At 33.1% G+C, this 20,168-nt stretch overlaps 1 protein-coding gene across 3 annotated transcripts in view; it reads right to left on the reverse strand.

Annotated features, from left to right (window-relative positions):
• Positions 1 to 20,168, reverse strand: part of dysf (neuronal PAS domain protein dysfusion) — a 592,650-nt gene that overhangs the window by 143,115 nt on the left and 429,367 nt on the right. For all 3 annotated transcript variants that reach the window (XM_081758967.1, XM_081758968.1, XM_081758966.1), the window contains exon 5: positions 2,770 to 2,949. In XM_081758967.1, coding sequence (XP_081615093.1) covers positions 2,770 to 2,949 — 180 coding nt within the window. The remainder of the gene's footprint in view (positions 1 to 2,769; positions 2,950 to 20,168) is intronic.

The raw sequence follows: 20,168 nt of genomic DNA on the forward strand, positions 1-20,168 counted from the left end.
AAATAAGATTGATGGACTTCTAAAATCCTATGACTTCAGCAGCCCGAAGATTCATCATTACTGAAACAAAAGATTAGAACTTGAATCTCATCCGTTACTGAGTTTAACCAAAATTATTTTAATCAACTTCTCACTAAAGATCCAGCTTTATATTAGACCCTTCTTAGATTGGTCAAAACCTTATTTAACCGTTACAAGTTAGTGTCATGTTTCGAATGATTAGACACAATATATCACTTATTTACTTGTAATCTCTTTGTTATTCTTTAGTTTTGTTATATCTATTTTTAAAATAATGCACTTAATAGAACTCTGCTAAAGACAGTAAACAGGATGACGCAACTTCTGTATAGGATATGGATAGCTACTTTTCTGCATATCATTTTATTATAGGCAACCTACATTTCTTTGCTGCTGTGTAGGTTGCATAGAATCTACAGAATGTCATATGTTTTAAGCGGGACATGAATAACCCTATTGCCAACATTACTCGTGAAAATGTTAAAGAATTGGCTCCATTAATGAGCTTGGCCGAGATGGTCGGTCTAGTGGTCTGTTAGGAAAAAAGGCAAAATTCTCAAAATTCACTTTGTTCAAGAATTGTCGTATGAACAACAGTACCATCCTATGAGTCCCACTGCGTGATTTTAACAACCATATTCTTCCTATGTAAGTCTACATGCTTATATGTAACACTGTTGTCCTTGATGAAAAATAAAGAAAATATATGTACCATATAAATACTATGTACCGATGGCGTAAAAGAAGCAAAGAGCGTGTAATGTGTTTGCTATTTTTTAAAAAAGTGTAAACTGAAACTAAGACATTTGGTTCACAGTTTACGATGTGCAACCAACATGATAATCCAGTTCTGCATCCATCCCTTTTCTCTATATACTAGTTTAATTATATTCAGCGATGCTGTGATGAAACTCATTACCTTCATTATCTTTGAATAGCAATCTTTTTTTAAGGTGACTAACTTCCATAATATAACATCTTTATATTAAAAACATTTTAAAATAAGTAAAATGAGAAAACAAACAAAGGAGGGGAGGTACGACAGGAAGTTTTACTTTTAAAATATCTTACAAGCAAAAGTAGGATAATATTAATAATAAAAAGTTACTTAACGGCTTATATATATATATATATATATATATATATATATATATATATATATATATATATATATATATATATATATATATATATATATGTATATGTATTTCGATCTGCTTGTTAAAAATAACCAGAAACCCAACAACAAGGAACAAACATAGTTTGCATACATTTTACGGGTCGAGATGAAATTATATATTCATTTAATGACGCTAACCTAATTGCTTTTTCGTTAATTAACTACAAAGTGATGTCGTATACAGGATTAATGCATTAGTACATCTTGATTTTTTTTAGCATAATTGTCTTTATAGCTTTATGTTTTTATATGATAATGGCAATTATATATATATATATATATATATGATTTTTTATTCTGTTATAGTTCAATCAGATTTTGTTATATATTATTTATTTATTCAAATTCACTTTTAAACTCTTTAAATAATAAATATTTGTATTTTATAGTTTCTAATATGACTAAAAAGTTCTATTATGTTGTGTAACATTCTTTTTAATTTTAAGATTAAAGAATATTGTCACATTCCATACATTTAATGTATGTAGAGTTTCACATGAAAAGTGAGAAAGGAAACACTATTTTAGTTTGTCCAGGAAGTCATATAAAAGAAGGGGCGAGAACCGGACAACCAACAGCATTAGCAAATTTTGGAAGTATAAACGCGATGAATTATTCATGATACACTGATAATTCCTTAATACTGTATTATTTAATTTTGTGTAACAGGTGTTAATTTGCATAGAACTTCACGGATATAGAATTTTAAATAATCCATTAGAGAAGATTTTAAAAAAATATATATAATTTCAGCATTTTCATTAATGTATATTATTATATTATATGTTATTTAGATTTCATTAAATAGGACCTCCGGTTTTACAGAAACATTTTCCTTTTCCATTTAATTATTCAGTCCAAATACAACCTCTTCGTGTATTTTGATACGAATTGTAATAAATTAGTTGGTTTTCTTCGTTTGTAAGAATACTTAAAGCACCACTTCCTTGTATTACATTTCTTGAATACAAGATACAGCCATCCAAGTGGTGCAAATTTAACTGCGTGATTTGTGGTCTGTAAATCAACTTCCAAAGCCATTACTGTATGTTTCGCTTTCTAGATCAGAATACATTCCTTCTTTATGTCAGTAGCTCTCCAATCGCTTCATGACGAAAATTCCACAGCCAATCAATTTGACATATCAGTCGAGAAATAGGTATTGAACTATGTTGTTGTCAATGGATGATTTTAAGGCTAGCGTATTGTGAATGTAAGATTACTTATATCGGTGTTTACGTAACAAAAGAACCTAATATTTTTGTTTCTACAAGAGAGAGATTCAAGATGGTTTGTCATGGAAACCAATTGTTTTTCTTGATAGAAATATTAATTCTACAACAATAATAATAATAATAATAATAATAATAATAATAATAATAATAATAATAATAATAATAATAATAATAATAATAATAATAATAATAATAATGTAGATATATAACTGCTTGGAATAGTGCACTGAATTGTTTAGTAAAATTAGGAAGAATTACTGCTATCTAAATATTTACAAAAACTTTTCATTATCCTAGCTTACAGTAGAGAAAATAATGTGATACTATACTTACCTTTTGGTCTCCGAATCGCATCTGCCGCCGTGCGTTTCTGGAGACATTCATTCGACAAAGGAACATACGGTCATCATCGCCAGGGCCTGTAGAATTTCTCATGAGCTCCGTTTGAATGGCTTGGTGGTCTTGCTTATCGATTATGTCATATACACTATCACCGTGAATTAACAAGTCCTCCTTTAAAAAAAGAATAACCAGGAAATTATAAATTATAAATTACATTTTCCACCTATTTCTTTACAAAACAAAAATGTACCCTGATACCCAAAACATGGTCGAATATTTAAATACTTGTTTTCAATGTTCGAACAATTATATGCTTTAACCTATCTTGCACCAACATATTTTTCAGTTTCGTTTTTTCAATTACCAAATACTAATCATTCTGACCATTTGCAAACGAAGAGTTTACTAAATGTGCTGCTAGCCATAATATGAAATAGGAATTTATAAAAGTGGTTTATAATTAACTTAACATGGGATAGGATTCAATGCTATTCTTTCGTTTCTGCGGTAATTAACCTCCAGGTTTCGTACGTTATAAAGTTTTGTTTAAGTTAGCATTTCAGATCTTATCAAATATAAAATTATAATTAGAGGTAGTGGTCAACCGCAACACCAAAGGCTTGAATGAAATGTTTAAGTATTTTCTTGTTCTTGAAAGCACTGACTACATTAGAATATCCCTTTATGAGTAATGAAAAATGGATAGATTTTACTATATTTCGTATAGACCCTATACAGGGATGCAAATAACTACTCGCCCACTCGCCCGGGGCGATTGGCTTATCGGTGCGGGCGAGTTTTTAGTATTACTATTAAAATACCGAAGGTAAGTAAATGATTGCTATTGTAGGATGCAGGCTAGTAGCTTTTTTTTCTTGGGCTGGTAAAATTTTGTTGCTTATTTGCATCCCTGTGTTAGAAGGTGGAGGGGTACGGCGACTCAGTGAGACAGCGCTTAACTCTGGCACGAAGGATCTCTGGTTCGATCTCTGGCCACGCGAGTTTGTGGTGAACAGCATGGCTGTAGATTTTCTCGAGGTTCTGCCTTTTTCCCTCACATTCTCATTCCACCAATTATTTAACAATTTTTCATTTCCATTAATCATCCGTCTTCTTTAGCCTAAAGGCCACAACCATGGAACGTAAAACTATAAATTTTAATTTATTTCACATAGGTGAAGCATCGCTACAGAAAGTGGAAGAAAACCAGAAGTATGAGGAAAATTGGGATGAACGATTCTTGCATAGGATACTGGTTGATAGATATGTCTACGGAAAAGTCGAACAGCTGTCAGAGAACCTATTTTCATGTTTCCGAGAAGAAATTAAGAGAAAGAGATGAGACTGTTAATTCCTTATAGTATATATTAGAAGAATTGAAGGATAGGGTAGAAAGGTTATAAACTAGGTCGAAAACTTCACGCAAGACGAAGGGAAAGCAAGCTCACTATCCCCGGGTAGAGATGTTGGAGATGTACAGATTAGTTAACAGAATGACTGTCTTTTAAAACTGTTTATTGATTTTCTGTTATATTTTGGTTATGAATGCCGTATTAATTTCCAAGTAAAGTATGGATAAATTATGTGTTTAGTTATTGAATACAGCATCCGTGCCTAAGAGTCTTACGGAAATAGACTATATAGGTTAGTAGACACAAATCAGAGATTTTGTTTGATAATAATTTGTTGTTTAATAAGTTGGAAAATGGAATGTATCAGTTTAACGTTCCACGACTACGCCTGTTAGGCTAAGGGAGACGATGATTTAGGCAGTTGAATAATGATTGAAGAATTGATGAAATCAGAATGTGTGAGAAAACGGGAGTACTTTGAGAAAGCCAACGAACACGATGTTGTCCACCACAAACTTCCTTGGCCGGGGATCGAACCACAGACCCCAAGCACCAGAAGCAAGTGCTCTACCACTGAGCCACTGTACCCCCTTTCATGATTTGGAGTTCACTAAATGTTAAAGTGAGTTTTCTCTGTTTTTATACTTGGCTGATGAAAATACAATTTAAGTATATAATATTAAGTTCCATTGGTGTTTGTACAATATTAGGTACACTGATTCACTACTAATACTACAGCTTATCTTTAATTGATTTTGCTTCACTTTGTTATGCAAAACCGAGCTTGGGGCCGTGGTGGCTCAATGATAGAGCGTTCACCTCTGGTGCATGGGATCCTTGGTTCGATCCCTGCTCACGTCAAGTGAGCTTTATGTGAACAAACACCGTGGGCGTGGGTTTTCTCAGGGTTGTTCCGTTTCCTCCCACTTTCTTCATTCCACCATTTCATTCATTTCTCATCATCACAGTCTCCTTTAGCCTAGCCGGCATAAGCCTGGGACGTAAAACTCAAAGATTTCATTTCATTTCAAAATCGAGGTTATGGAGAATAGGACTCAAAAGCACCCTAAGGTATAAACCCTGCGCTGCTGGGACTGGCATAGACTGTGCAACAGCACGTAGTATAAAACAGACCCTCTGCCAGTACACTGTCTCGCTTCCGTTCCCTTTCCTGGCCGAGAGGTGCTTTCTGTGCTCATGGTTCCGAGTTCGAATTCAAATAGGAGTAGTGGTTCGAGGTAAGATTTTTAAACACAAGGTTCTGTATCATATAGCCTCGGTGCTGCAAATGGACAGTAAAATCCAATCAAGAATCTCTCCTCCTACAGAGTTGGATTTACAGGACCATGCCATCAAGGGCGTCGATTTCTCTGTAACTTTAGGGGGGCATTCATAAAAAATACATATAACAATAAAAAACACATATAAAATACATATTCATAAAAATACATGGGGCCTACACGAGCTTTTGGGGGTCCCGTCCCCCCCCCCGGCCCCCCGGGATCGGCGCCTTTGCATGCCATACGCAGAAAAAAGTGACTATACGAACACTGTAAAAAAATCAACCAAGAGTGTTGGATTGTTATCAGATCCCCCTTCCCCTTTGAGAGTACTACTTGATTTCAAACTATGATATAAAATTTCCTTGAGACATACCTAGAAGAAGAGTTCATAGTTCTCCCATATTTCTTTCGCCAACGCAGATAAACTCCGTTGCTACACTACCACCCCCGCCTTAATCAGATGAATAAGGGTGGAAGCGTGCGGGAATAATATGTTTGGGGTGCCGGTGGTAGGAGGTTACGCTCTGGAGCAACTGGGGAATTCCCAAGGTCAGCGAGATCGTACTGTCATCCCTCGCATGAACAACAAGCCAACCAATCAACCAGCATCCCAGGTCAACACAAGTGACCTCTGTGCATTGTTTCCGGTACTATATGTATTACTATTTTTTTGTTATTGCTTCTTTCATCTTTATGGGCGTAGTTGCCCCTAAAAGTGAATACAATTTATAATGTTTAATAAGAGCAAAAACAATTTATGTATGGAAATGAAAATGGATGGACATTGCTACACAAAATGCATTGTTCTTGAATGAAGCAATGGAATATTATTGAAATTTTAAACGTAAAAAAAATTCTGAGCTACAGGTAATAGTCAAGATTTTGTATGAAACCTTGGTTAATTGTCTTTCTATAAGATATTATTTTTCTTCCGCTATCTTTTCTTTGCGAAAAAATTTAAATAAAAAACTATGTTGTACTGTACGTTTTGATGTGGTACACTGTACGTAAAGAGACTAGAGGATGAAGGTAGTATGTAACAAATTGTACATTTCGAGAAAATTGAAGCCATGTACAACGATAACGTTTTATATCGTTTATTTCGATTTTGATCAGGGCAGCCGTGCTCAAGCACTGTCAATACAAGAAGAAGAAGAAGAAAATAATTAGTAGGTTGATATAGATATTGTGTTTATGCGTTGCTATGGTGATGGTAGCCGTTGTCAAGGAGATGTTTATGATATATAATAGTGAGTGTCGCCATAGTTGTTAAATGTACAATTTTGAATTGTGCAGTAAAATATGTTGATGTAGTAAAATATAGTATTTTGTGCATTATAAACTGGTGTATGTTTCTTCAAGTGAATTTTAATTTACGTAATAACTAAAATATATATACAATCTATGCAATATAGTATAAAAGGTAACGTTATACATGTTTGTCTACATAACGTACACTCTTCATAATTTCTGAATCTCTTGGATTCAGTTGTAGTACACTATTTCTAGTCGAAGACCCCTTTTTAATAATAATAATAATAATAATAATAATAATAATAATAATAATAATAATAATAATAATAATAATAATAATAATAATAAACTCCCAGTGATGCTATTGACAAATAGGTCGATTGAAAGTGGTAGGATCAATCAAAGAGAAGCTGATTCTGAATCTGAAAGCAGTTTTACCATTGACCAAGCATGAGCCAATCACAGAGAATTTCAAGGTCTGTGTTTTTCACAAGAACTGAATAGCCATATTCAATGGAGGAAATTGTTCCTCGTTCACTAAAATCACAGAAACACAAAAACTATATAACGATAACCAATCTATTTATTTGTGGTTTTAGTGAAAAACTTAACCTTTCAGACTCTGAACTATTCTCTCAGTTGTCGATGATACACTGGCTATACCAACGCTGAGGATATTTTCAAGATGGACTTTATTTATCCAGGAAAAGTTTTCAATTCAATTGAAGAGATTACGTAAGAAATAGACTTTCAATAACGGGACTGGCAATTCGGATGAAAGGGTTCAATGGGCTGGAACCGGCCCGAGGACCGGCTGTTGCATATGGTTGCCAAAGACTTTTCGTTCTCAAAGAGAGTCGAAGTCCGAAAATAGCAGACTTAACATGACATTGAAAACTGCCTAATATATGTTTATCGTACTTCTGTAAGCTAATCTACTCTACTTAGTCGGCGAAGAAATTTGCCCCTCCTAATTTCTCTATCCCATAGATAGCAAATCCTGAAATGATACTGTTACTTTGAAGGAGTGATTCTGAAACTTGAATGAAGTCGAACTCTTACCAACAAGGTTCCAGTGCAAGAAAACAGACATTTGTGTATATGTTTCACGCATAAACAATTAACTTAACATGTACAAAAAAGATCGAGTTTCAGCTTCTAAATATAAACATTATACAGAAAATGATGTACAATTGTGCTATTTAGTTTATACGGTCAGACATTGCGATCGATTACTGCTTCCGAAAATCGAAATATCAATACCCTAATAGTATTGTAGACTTTTAATAGCCTTACTTTAACCTGAAAGACAAAGTCTGTAGGCTTGCACAAGTTTGCATTTGTAGGGCTGCAGACCTAACCAAGGCTGAAGCAAACTTGCAAGTTCCTAGATTGCAAGCTTGTTTCAAACTTGACAATAATACACAATATGAGGCTAACCTTAAAATTCTTTTAAATTGATACACTGTCAAGCATGACTTAAAATTTACACTTGGCAAAGCCATACACAAAGAGAAGCTCTAAGGCTAAGTCTAACACGCAAGCATACTTGCACAGCCTTCATTCTTACATCTAAGCATACACAGATGTGTACGTCAAAGCTATCTGGAGTCCAAGCAAAACTTGAAAATTTATACTTGGTAGAGCCATACACAGAGAGGATTTCTGAGGTTAATTCTATCAAGGCAAATTAAGGGCAAACTTAGACTTATCGTAGATGTGCTTGCTTACTGCGTAACCAAAATCCTGGCCTTCCGCAGGCTTGGACAATTGCTCTGCCCTGGATTTTCGAAGGGTATTAGGTTTTTCGTAATACACATCAAAATACATTACTCATACATTATAGTATTTAATATAACTTATATGTTCGTAAATAATTGTCTTTTCACATGACCTATTATCTGACGTATACTTCATGGTGTGTGTATGTGTATTCGCGACTGTACTTGTGTGTCGGTCTTTTGCTTCAAAGGTGTTATTTGAGCTCCAGAACAGTGGTGGGTCTACTCTCATGTCTAGTCTATATTAAACTCATGATATATCAAAGTTATATACTATATATCATAGTCTGGGTTCTAGTTGCCGCCTCCATCCCGCCACTACAGTCTAGGAAGAAGCAATTGCCCTACCTCCGAGTATATATATATATATATATATATATATATATATATATAGATAGATAGATAGATAGATAGATAGATAGATAGATAGATAGATAGATAGATATATTAATGAATTGTATAATAATATACAATTATTAATGAAAATGTGGAACTTCTTATAGTTTATCAAAGAGTCTTGCCTATCCCGAAGCAAAACCTTGAAAAAAAAACTACTGTCCGCACCTTGGAAAACAAATCCTGCGGGTGTTCCTCAGAAAAACAATTTTTAGTATTCAAATCGCAATTTTGCATAGTGCTAACTCGGCTAGCAAGTATATAGATCTGTTCACATTACATTTACTCCTACGCGCCTGGTACAATAATGTCCAGAGAGACAGTACAAAAAAAAAAAAAAGTGGAAGATATTTAATAATCGTATAATCCTACTTCGAATCACAAAGTGGGCTAAGAGGTTATTGGCGTTCGGAAAGGTTAAACTACAAAGCTTTTATATTAAATTTTAAAAAAATCCTTTTGAAGAGTCAGAGCGCGACTGAACACTGCACAATTGTTGAGTAATGAGCCATACAGATTGTTAAGAAGGTAGGTAAGAAGACGACTTATGAAATAAGGAACAACAACGACAACTTTGGAGACTCTTTACTTTCAGTTCAGACCTTTATTTTTTTTCCCCCTCACAATGAATAGACGTTACTAATGTGCAGAGCCTTTGTACTCTTGAGACATTTTGATGCTATGGAATTCACATTTTGAAAACCATCAATAGAATCTCAGTCACCGACCACTGTTGTTGGATCAAATAGGAACTTGACAGTACATCCATACCCTTTCCTTTTTCATATATATTTTTTCTCTTATTTTTCGCCGTCCGAAAAGGTTAAAGAGAAAAAAAATATATCCTCTATTGTACTCTCTTCTCTGATGGAACCTATGTTGATCTTCCGACGATGATATGCAAGAAGTCGCACGATTAGGAGCAACAATCATTGACATGATTTCTCCAAGTAACAACAATGACTTCTTGTCTTTCATCCACCCCTCCCACATACTTGATATATATATATATATATATATATATATATATATATATATATATATATATATATATATATATATATATATATATATATATATATATATGCGCAAATACACTAAAACTTGTTTCTTGTGGAATGTATGTGTCCTTGAAATTGTTTTCTGTTGTTTTTTTTTTCCTTTTTTTTATTTTCAAAGTCCTAAAACAAACAGTTTAAATGCCCAGCTATTAGCAACAGGGTGTGAGACATCATACGAAGTCTTCAACGCCTGCCTTCTTCCTCCAACTGTCCAATGGGCAGCTTGTTCCATCTCCACTGTGAATTATTATTATTATTCACTTTTAAATTTCGCACATAAACATACTCACACATAGAGATACACTAGGTACACACAGTTTATAGAACAATAAAGGAATAGATGATTTTGCTTTTTCTTGAATTTTGCTCATAAGTAGAAAACGATATTGGAAATTTCTGTAATATTCTAATTTCAAATTTTAAATTTTCAAAATGTCCATTATAAATATGTGTTAAATTGAATATTTGACACACCTATTACAGAATCAACCTAGATTCTTTTAAAAGTACAACAAGGCAGTCAGCTACCTGAAGTATTCGATTGGTTGGAGGAATTTGGATGATAATTCTTAGATCTTCTCTAAGGCAGATTTGAATTCCGCCTACGCTATGGGTGCAGAAGCGTCATTTGGGTAGGGAAGTGGCAATTTCGTTCCTTCAGAATTTGAGAAAAACATGTTTTTAATAAATTGTATGTTAATATACTAATAAAAAACTAGGAACTATAATGTCGATGCACAATCTTGCCCTCTGCTGGCAAAATTTGAAATGACGCTAATGTATGGGTCTCAAGCCATTATTATAATTCATTTCTATCATCTCCTTTAGCTTAAAGAATGGAATTATGAAATGTGAAAACTCAAAAATAAGTAAATAAATATAATAAATAAATAAAAGTGATATTCTCCGAAATATGGTTTGCTATTTCACGGATTTTTCGCTTTTATTTTTATTTCTAAAATAAATTTAAATCCAAGAAGTTTTGGTTAGCAGAAAAAAAGAGACATATTCACGGAGATAAATAAAGAGATCACGAGATACCAAAAGGTAAGCACGTACTAACTCAAAAAAAGGATATTATTCACCTACAGCGAACGGGTTAGGAGATTCAGAAAACGCTCCTAACAATGCAGGTTAGTTTTATTTTGGCTACAGCGTTACTTGCAAAAGGTTGACTTTAACTGAAAGGTAGTTTGATAAATATTAGCAGCTACAGAGTTTCGTGAGTAGTTACTGATCCCTTTTCTCCATTTAAAAGAGTATTAGGTATCTAAAGTGACCTAAGAATAAGCTTGGGACTCAACACTTCCAAAGTGAGTGCTCTATCTTTTACGGGTAACTCTACCAAGGAACAATTAAAAAAAATCTGATTGATGAAAGTGAATGCGTGTAATTGTGGTATGCGAACGTCGGAAGAAACGGAAGAATCCTGAGAATACCCAAGGACACAATATTGTCCACCACAAAAAAATGGTCTGGGATCGAACTAGAGGTGGCACTCTACGAAAAAAAACTAGTAACTATTGGAGATCATTATTTTCTGTATGTATATTTATAAAAATGAACGCAATCTTGTTTGTGGCCGTGTCACGACTGAACGATTGATGTGAATATTTAAACATGGTTAGTACCTAACTTGGACTGACTTTTTATCGTTATTTTCATTAAAATGTAGATAGTAAAGGAGGTAGCAGAAGGGTAAAATTTATGCCGAAAAAAGTATTACAGAATATTTCACACCGCTACAACTGATTCATTATAACATTGAAATATTCCTGATTTTCATTGTTACACATTACAAAATATTTTCCATTATTTTTAACCCAGACTTTAACACAAGTCACGTAATGGCAAGGAAGAAACGTTAAAAAATACTTTGGAAGAAAACGTAGGCATGCTATGTCAGTACGTCCAACGACAGACTTACGAGTACAACAGCGGACGAAGAGGAAATTACACTGAAGAGGTTAGACAGCGAGGTTTTTTTTTTAAGTTTAGCATCTCTTTCAGCAACGAAGCTATATGAGCAAGGTAAAAGAATAAACATATCTAGCACCTGTATCAAGCTATCAAGCTGCGTTCTCACCATTCCATTTCGAATGAAATAGGCATCCTATTGGAGAAACAGGGTTTATATACACTCTTCAATTATTTCCCATAAACTTATTTCCCCCGTGTAAAGTACAGGCGTTCAGCTAATTATATATTGATTGTGAAACAGAAAAGAGCAATATTAAAGATAACCATGTTCTATAATACCCAAACGAGGAACGTAAAACTTTTATGAAAAGGCAATTACAGTAAAGTTTGATAAGTATATTTTAAATAAAATATTGGATACTCCACTGTTTCATTCAATAGAGAGACTGATTTCTCATAACGAAATACACTGGAAATGCAAACTAAATGCATATTTTGAAATTATTGGGTGTTAGCCAACAGGACTACAGGGATTTACATTACTCTTACGGACAGTTAGCCTTATGATATGCGGCATATTATAGTGAACAGTTTTCATGGTTAAAAGTGGGTAAATGATCTGAATAAAATAAAAGTCCAGTAAAGGGAAAGTGTCCAAAATTATACAAAATATACATATACCATACGTAGGTAGATAACAACATATATTTTCAATTTCGCATTTAATTAAGAATATAACAGTAATTAGTTTAAAACTTCGTAAGAGAAAGACAAAGAGATAAGAAAAAGTTTTAAAAAGCTACAATATAGTAATTTAATTTTGCTACATTTACAACGCTCACAATCATTATGGCTGTTTGAGGAAAAAAAGCATCAATTAGTAATTAAATTAGCAAGACTCGTTCACTCGTTCTGTTTCCAGTGAACGTATCAACATTTAGAAAAAAAAATGTTCTCTTTGGTTCAAGGTAAAAGAGGGCAACTTACAAAACAGACCGCAAAAAACACGATATACATGTAATTACTATAATAAAATTTCAGACGTTTTCCAGATAAGGATACTTTTCTTAAGAAGAGCTGTAATTTCTCTTGAACTATAGGGTACTTGCTATCTAAATTACATGCCAATGAGTTTAATGTAAGTTTAAAACAGATAAATATAATTATATAAACTGCCTTAGTTGATAAGAAAAATTTTTAGTTAGAAGAAATGTAGAATCAACCTTGTCTAATCTCGAGTACCGTTATTATTGTTTTTAAAGTATAGGACTTGGATATTTAATTAAATCTGTAAATATTTGAAACTTTAACTATTGTAATGCTTACTCTAACATCTTCTGTAAAAATAACTATGAAACATTGACAAATGCGTTGTCATATTCTTGTCAAATTACAAATGAGCGTTAAGACGACCTTTATCATATCATAAGAAAAAATATTCTACCATTATGGGTAAATCATTTCAGCAAAATCAGAAGCTTCTTGCACCACAATCTTAAACTAACCTCTTTGTCTTGACGTTGGAATTTTCTTATTTCTATATCGTCTATCAATTGTAGCCCCTTTCGTCCCTCCATCTTTTTCCTGCTACTATCAATTTGATCCTCTTTCACCGATATCCCAACCAATTTCTTTTCCTCTTTGAAATTAGATCTAAGCTTCTTGCCTTCTCTTCCTCGTTCATTTTCCGTTTGGCCCTGCTAATTCGCTACATTCTTCTCCACATCCACGTTTCGAAAATGTCCGGTCTTTTTTCATCGTTTTTGTGCGAAGTCTATATTTCTGTCCCAAATAATACAATACGCCACACGAGGAACACAGCTAATATGAAAATAAACAGTGATTAGTTGTAATTACTACTGATAGCAATTTTATTAATATTTAATATCAATCTGAACCTGCGCTCTCTACACAGCGCATCATTCACATATGAGCATAAATCTCCTTGTCATTTATCACAATATATGTATATGTCCTTAGTGAAAGACGTCTTGATAAAAATGGGCAAGGGTTTTTTTTTCAATATCTCGCACCGTCTGCAAGATTGAACCTACTTCCTGTTGGAGTTTCTAATTCATGTACGATCAGTGTTTCTTTCTTCTTGCATGTACTATGTAATAAGCAAATACATTACATACACAATTAATTATAATGTCAGGGATATATGGTGTTCATTGGGCAAAAAACTCCAAGCAATAAGGATTCATCTTACATTGGTGAAATGGCTATCTTTAGATTTTCATTATAATTTGACAATGAAACAAACGCCAGGGAGATATACAACCCCTGTATACAATTATGTTGTGTTAGAATGTATAACTCATAGGATATTATGCTCTACTTTTTTAAAATTTCAACACTTTTGGTGTATCTCTAAAAAATATAATAAAGAAATAACTGCCATGTTTTATTAAAATATTCAATTAGCACTGGGCAATCTACATAAAATTTGGAATCGGCCAGTGAAAACGGCACGGTTCTAGCACGTAGTTTTCGAGATCTCATTGTCGAAAGGATTGCAGACAAACATATAAACTGTTCTTTGGAGACAAACATATAAACCTAGCGTGCTAATATGTGGTAGCTTTGTTCATTACGAAAAATATTCATTATTCACACTTTTTTAAAAGTAAATCTATTATTTTTAAAAGAATATTATGTCATGTAACGATCATTGCTTAAGAATTGTATTTCGAAATTCCTACCGGGTTATCCCATACGTAGTGTCGTATTTTTGCACCGTGAGGAAGAAAACGATAACGCATCTGGAAAACTACCGTTAATCAGGAAAATAATCTCCACTTTACTCCGCAACAATCTGCCCTGTCAACCAATTGTTGAATCCCCCATTGAAAGAAGACAGCGGTTTTGGAGACAAAGAACTGTATTACTGTTCGTCGCACGTCACCGTCATCTTGCAGTGTTATCCCGGAAAGGTGTTTTTTTTTTTTTTTCAGGCTGCGAAAAAGACAGTAGTGTGTTGATGCAAGATCATTTGAAAACGCCAAGCGGGAAAAAGTTTCCCAGCCACTCTTTGGCCCTACTACAGTTTTCTTGCCGTGTGTGAGAGCGCGTTATCATTGTGGATTAGCACACCTTTGCAATGAACCAGAGCAGTACGTTTCCAACGATTCAGTTCTTAGGCGTTCTAGCTAGTGATAGTAGTCAGCTGCATTAATTGTCTTGTTACGTGGCAAGAACGCATCAAACACTCAACATCACTTTGCACGGGTGGAGATCCTGCGTCTCCCTCTTTAGGTGCCCATTGACGTTTGAGTGTATGGTAAAGAACCCACTTTCCATTCCTTGTCACCATTCTGTCCACAAATGACTCACGTCTCTCATGATTGACCACGGAACTGCAGATGTCCACTTACTTCTGCTTCTGTTGAAGTGTTACCGCATGTGGTACTCATTTACCGAGTTTTGACATGTATCCAAGGTTCTCTAGATGGCTATGGACAGTCGAATAAGCATGGAGTTTACTCAACAGTTTGCATTGGATTTTCCTCCACTTCTGCTCACAGGGCATTTTTGCCAAGCTGCACAACTCTCCCTTCTTGTGGCTTATTGATGATGATGTTTCGAGATCAATACCTTTGGAACCACCTCTGGCTCAGTATAATAAATCCAATGTAAAAATTCATAATGGAAAATGGCAGATAAATCCCTGTCCAAAACTCATATTACTACAATATTAGACATGGCCAAGTCAACTACATCACAAAATTTGTCACGAAGATAAAAAATATGTATTTAATATTAAATTGGATTCAGTATTGTAATATTCATTAATTAAAGTACAAGCTACAACCAAATGGCACGTCCGAATCTGTCTGTAATAAGTTGTAAATTGAATCAATTGAAATATTATGTCATTGAACTGCGAATTATTATGCCATTTAGTATTCTTTCGATATAAAACTCTCTTCTTTTAGTATCATGAAACTAAATGCTTGATGGAGGTGTTTCCCTACTAGAATTAATCCATTTTCTCAAGGCTATTAAAATTTTCGATTCATTTAAAACACACCTGATAAGTTTCTTGAGTAAATTCATAATGAAGCATTGACAGATATATTGTTATAAGGTCATCAGATTTTTTCATTCAGGCTTGGAGAGCTTTTCCATGTTAAACCTTGTTTGTCATTATACATTGCTAAGATAATATATTAAAACAGCATTAAATCTGGGAATTGTTCTCGAACAACGGGGATTATATATATATATATATATATATATATATATATATATATATATATATATATATATATATATATAAGACGCGGATCCAAGGGGGCTATAGGGGTTATCCCCCCTTGACGCTCTGGTATACACTGGATAAAATGGGCTTTGAATCCTGCTTTACACTGGATAAAGCTGCAAACTGTGGCTTAGCCCTCCCTTGATCGTTTCCTGTATCCTCCAGTATATATATAACACTGTATGTATATAAACAGAGATTAAAAACTATAGTGATTGATATTGAAGTAGCAATTAATTGACCATAATGACATAATGATCAATTACACTTATCTTAAGTTTACTGCGAAGTACTAACTGAATATTTGTCGGAAAATCACCGTAGTTTCTATATTGTAGTTGAAATTGAAAGCTGGATGTTTAAATTGTATGAATTATTCGTATATTTAGCATTTTACCCAAAATTATAATTATTCTTCCTTATTATTTAACTTTAAATTTTAGATCTCACATCGCTCTATCCCTATTTACTTCTTTCTTTATATCCTTGGTTGTGCATTTTTTTAAAAATAAATTTAATTTGAAACGATGCATAGTGGAGAATAGGAAAATAAGAAAATGTCTGTTATGTTGAGAGACAGGCACCCTTCTGAGATATATAAACTCTGATGTCAGCAGCATCAAATTTTGGAAAGAACGAATGAAAAGAGCTCTCAAAAGATGAAGGCTTCGCAGCTCTTCGTACATCACAAGCTTACTTATATTTTGTCCCTCAACATAGTTTTTTTCTTTTTTTTTCATTTCTAATATTCTGCTGGAATAAGAACTTAATCTTCTGTATATCGAGATGCGTTACTACGTGTCATATTGTTCACAAATATCTCTACGCCGTTTGGTTTGCCGTTAAAATAAGATAGTTGTGACTCCCTTTTTAAAACTTTTAACTACGTAAAACAAAAGACAAGAAAATGAACTTTGTAGCTTTCTACACTGAAAAGAGTACCGTACTTTTTGTATAAATGTAGTAATTTGGCAAGCTAAATTTGTAAAAAAAATATTTCGTAGTAAAATACTTATTACTATGTGCATAACTAGTAATTCTTGCTAAATACGCAGGCCTGCGGAATGAAACTTTTGTTTTGCGGCATAAAGAGAAATAGGTGTTCTTACCTAATTTCAGTGTACTGATTTCAAATCTATGAACCACCTTTCCGTATCACGTAAGGGTTTTCTACAATATACAGAGGAAGTATTTAATGTACTACTGATTTGTGATAAATATTCAGTATCGATAACAATATAAAATGCGTGGAAAACTGACTGCTAATAACTAGAAATAATGAAACATTCAAAGAAGCTTGAAGTTATTTCAAACACTAAACACAAATTATCTGCTCCGTCGTTTAGTTGCAAACGTGTGTTTTGCTGCCTTGCGTTTCTGATCTTTACGTGGATTTCTTGCACTAGGCACTAACAGTAATATGCTATCATAAACAAGTAAAATTGATTCTGATATCTCACTTTCATCTATTTAATGTATTGCTGAACCTTTTCACCCTTTCTTCGTTCAGTGAACCTAAGTTTTAAGGAAAGTAGCCAAGGTAAAAGTGAGGAAATATAGCTTCAAACTCATCCATTCTAATGCATATTATTTCTCTTGCTGTATGAGTTTCACATAATGTTCATATCGGTTATGTTTGACATTGCCCAAAGGTTGCTGAGAAGATCGATAAATGAGTCCCATTCCTGAATATTTACATCGTTCAGGATATTTCTGAATATAGAATCCTTTATGAGTTTACGAATCTGCGGGTTATCAAAAATGTCCTCCATAAGCTTTGCATTGAACAAGATAAATGTTTGAACTTGATATTGGAAACAAGGACCATTTTTGTCCAACACTGAAAAGTAATGCTAACTTGTAATTAATTATTGGAAACACTATGGGAAAAATTTGGGTAAGAGCTATTTGTCTAGACCAAGAAGACGAAATGAGAAGATAATACAAAGATGGACAAATGGATTGGTACAGGATAAAATTGACTTTTGTTTCTACTGCAATGAACTTCGTAAATGCATTTTTAATCCATAGCGTTAATTAGATATTTTCTTAATATTCATGTATGATTAAATATACATACTAACTACTCATATAAATAATTTTCTTTGATTATATCAGACATTTTCAATAGGAAATATTCATAAGTTTTTGGTATTCAGTAAAAGCAAACTTATATTTGCTGCTAACGAGAAATAGATTACTGCATAAACAGGTTTTGTGATTCTTTAGACAGCTTACTTAACAATGTCTAGCTTTAAGTATTACCTCTGCAACCCCTTCTCTAAAATGTGAGTCTAAGAATTCGGTGTGGGGATAAGGAAGTGTCATTTGTATCGGAATTTCTGTAATCTTTATTGATAGTTTCTTTTAAATCGCAGCTATGCCCAAATCTATATTACTATGAACCCTTTATAAGCATTTATCTTATTTAAGATAACTTGCATACAAGATCAATACATTGGCAATTCGTTAAACGTATTGTAATCTTAATACTGCAGTATCTTTTCTTAAGTCAATAATATCTTAACATGAAACTTGCCGACTATCTCAATTACATACTGTATATCGAAAGAAATAATTAGACACGTTTCCTGTATAACAATCAAGCATTTATACTAGTGTGATCAGGAAACATCTATGTGCTACCATATTTGTTAACACGGGTGATATTAAGCACTTTTTCTTTTAAAAAGAATCACACTACTACAAGACTCAAAATTGCTAAATATTTATTTAGACGAGAATTAAATAACAGAACTTTCGTTTGATAACAAAAACATTCAAAAATATTTTATCAAATGAATAAAACATGAATATGATATTATACGTTAATATATTCAAAATATAAGGAAAAGTCATACAATTCATGATCTCTGTATAGTTCACAATTCATGATTTAATTTGATTTATTGAGGTTTAGCTCCAATACCTCTTACCCCAACAGTACGGTGCTCAGACGGAACAAGTCTACTAAGTCTAATATTTAATGGCGTTGAGTGTATATGCCTTCTTCATTTCTTAGTCCATTGATTTATATGGGATTTTTTTCTATTTTCTTTGAATTGAACTGGAATTTTATTGGTTTCTTCTTCAATTCTAGTCAAGTGCTTATTCCTTTTCCTTGATGAGTTTTCATAATATAGAACTTAATATAACTTATTATAATTGAATTGTTGATTATTAAATATGAAAAAATAATATATAGTAAAACTTAATTTTTACCACCTAAGGAAATTTATATAGATTTGAAGAACAAATAATTAAAATCACATTACTAAACTTCCAGTTCATTTCAAAGTAAAAAGTAAAATTATTTTCCATATAAATCGATGGGTTAAAAGACAAATCTGGTGTAGGTTTTCGGCACGATTTTATAAAAATAAACAGAAAAAGGCTCATAAAAACACTCTACTTTCGATGTCAAGAATAGATAGATGATGTCAACTATAGATTACATCATTATACTCCACTCCTACTTATAATTTCAAGAATAGAGAAGTATATTATATCATTATTTCTCCACTTACACATTTGATATCAAGGACAGATATATATCATTATACCTCCACTTTCATCTATGATACATGAAATTGAAAGATTATATCAATATACCTCAACTCTTACCTATGATCTAAGTGGCTTTGTGGTTGACAAACATCGTATGCGTGGGTTTCTCGGGGTTCTCCGTTTCCTCCCACTTTTTTCATTCCACCATTTCATTCATTATCATAATCACTGTCTCTTTTAGCTTACATGGCATAACAGAGGGACGTGAAACTTGAAGATCTCATTTTCCTATCTATAATATCAAAAATAGATATTGATTACATCATTATATCTCCACTCCTATCTATGATATCAAGAATAGAGATAGGTTGTGCCATCAAATTTCCCTTTTCACCTATGAATCAGAAATAGAGATCATACCATCATATCTTAGCTATATCCTATGTATGATATCAAAGTAGATATAGATTATATCATTATATCTCTACTCTTACCTAATACATCAAATATATATATAGGATATAGAAATAGGATAAGAATTTTTGAAGATAATCATTGTAATAGCATTTTTT

The sequence above is a fragment of the Thermobia domestica genome, chromosome 5 (assembly GCF_964235325.1).
Source record: "Thermobia domestica chromosome 5, izTheDome1.hap1.1, whole genome shotgun sequence".
NCBI classification, from domain to species: Eukaryota; Metazoa; Arthropoda; class Insecta; order Zygentoma; family Lepismatidae; genus Thermobia; species Thermobia domestica.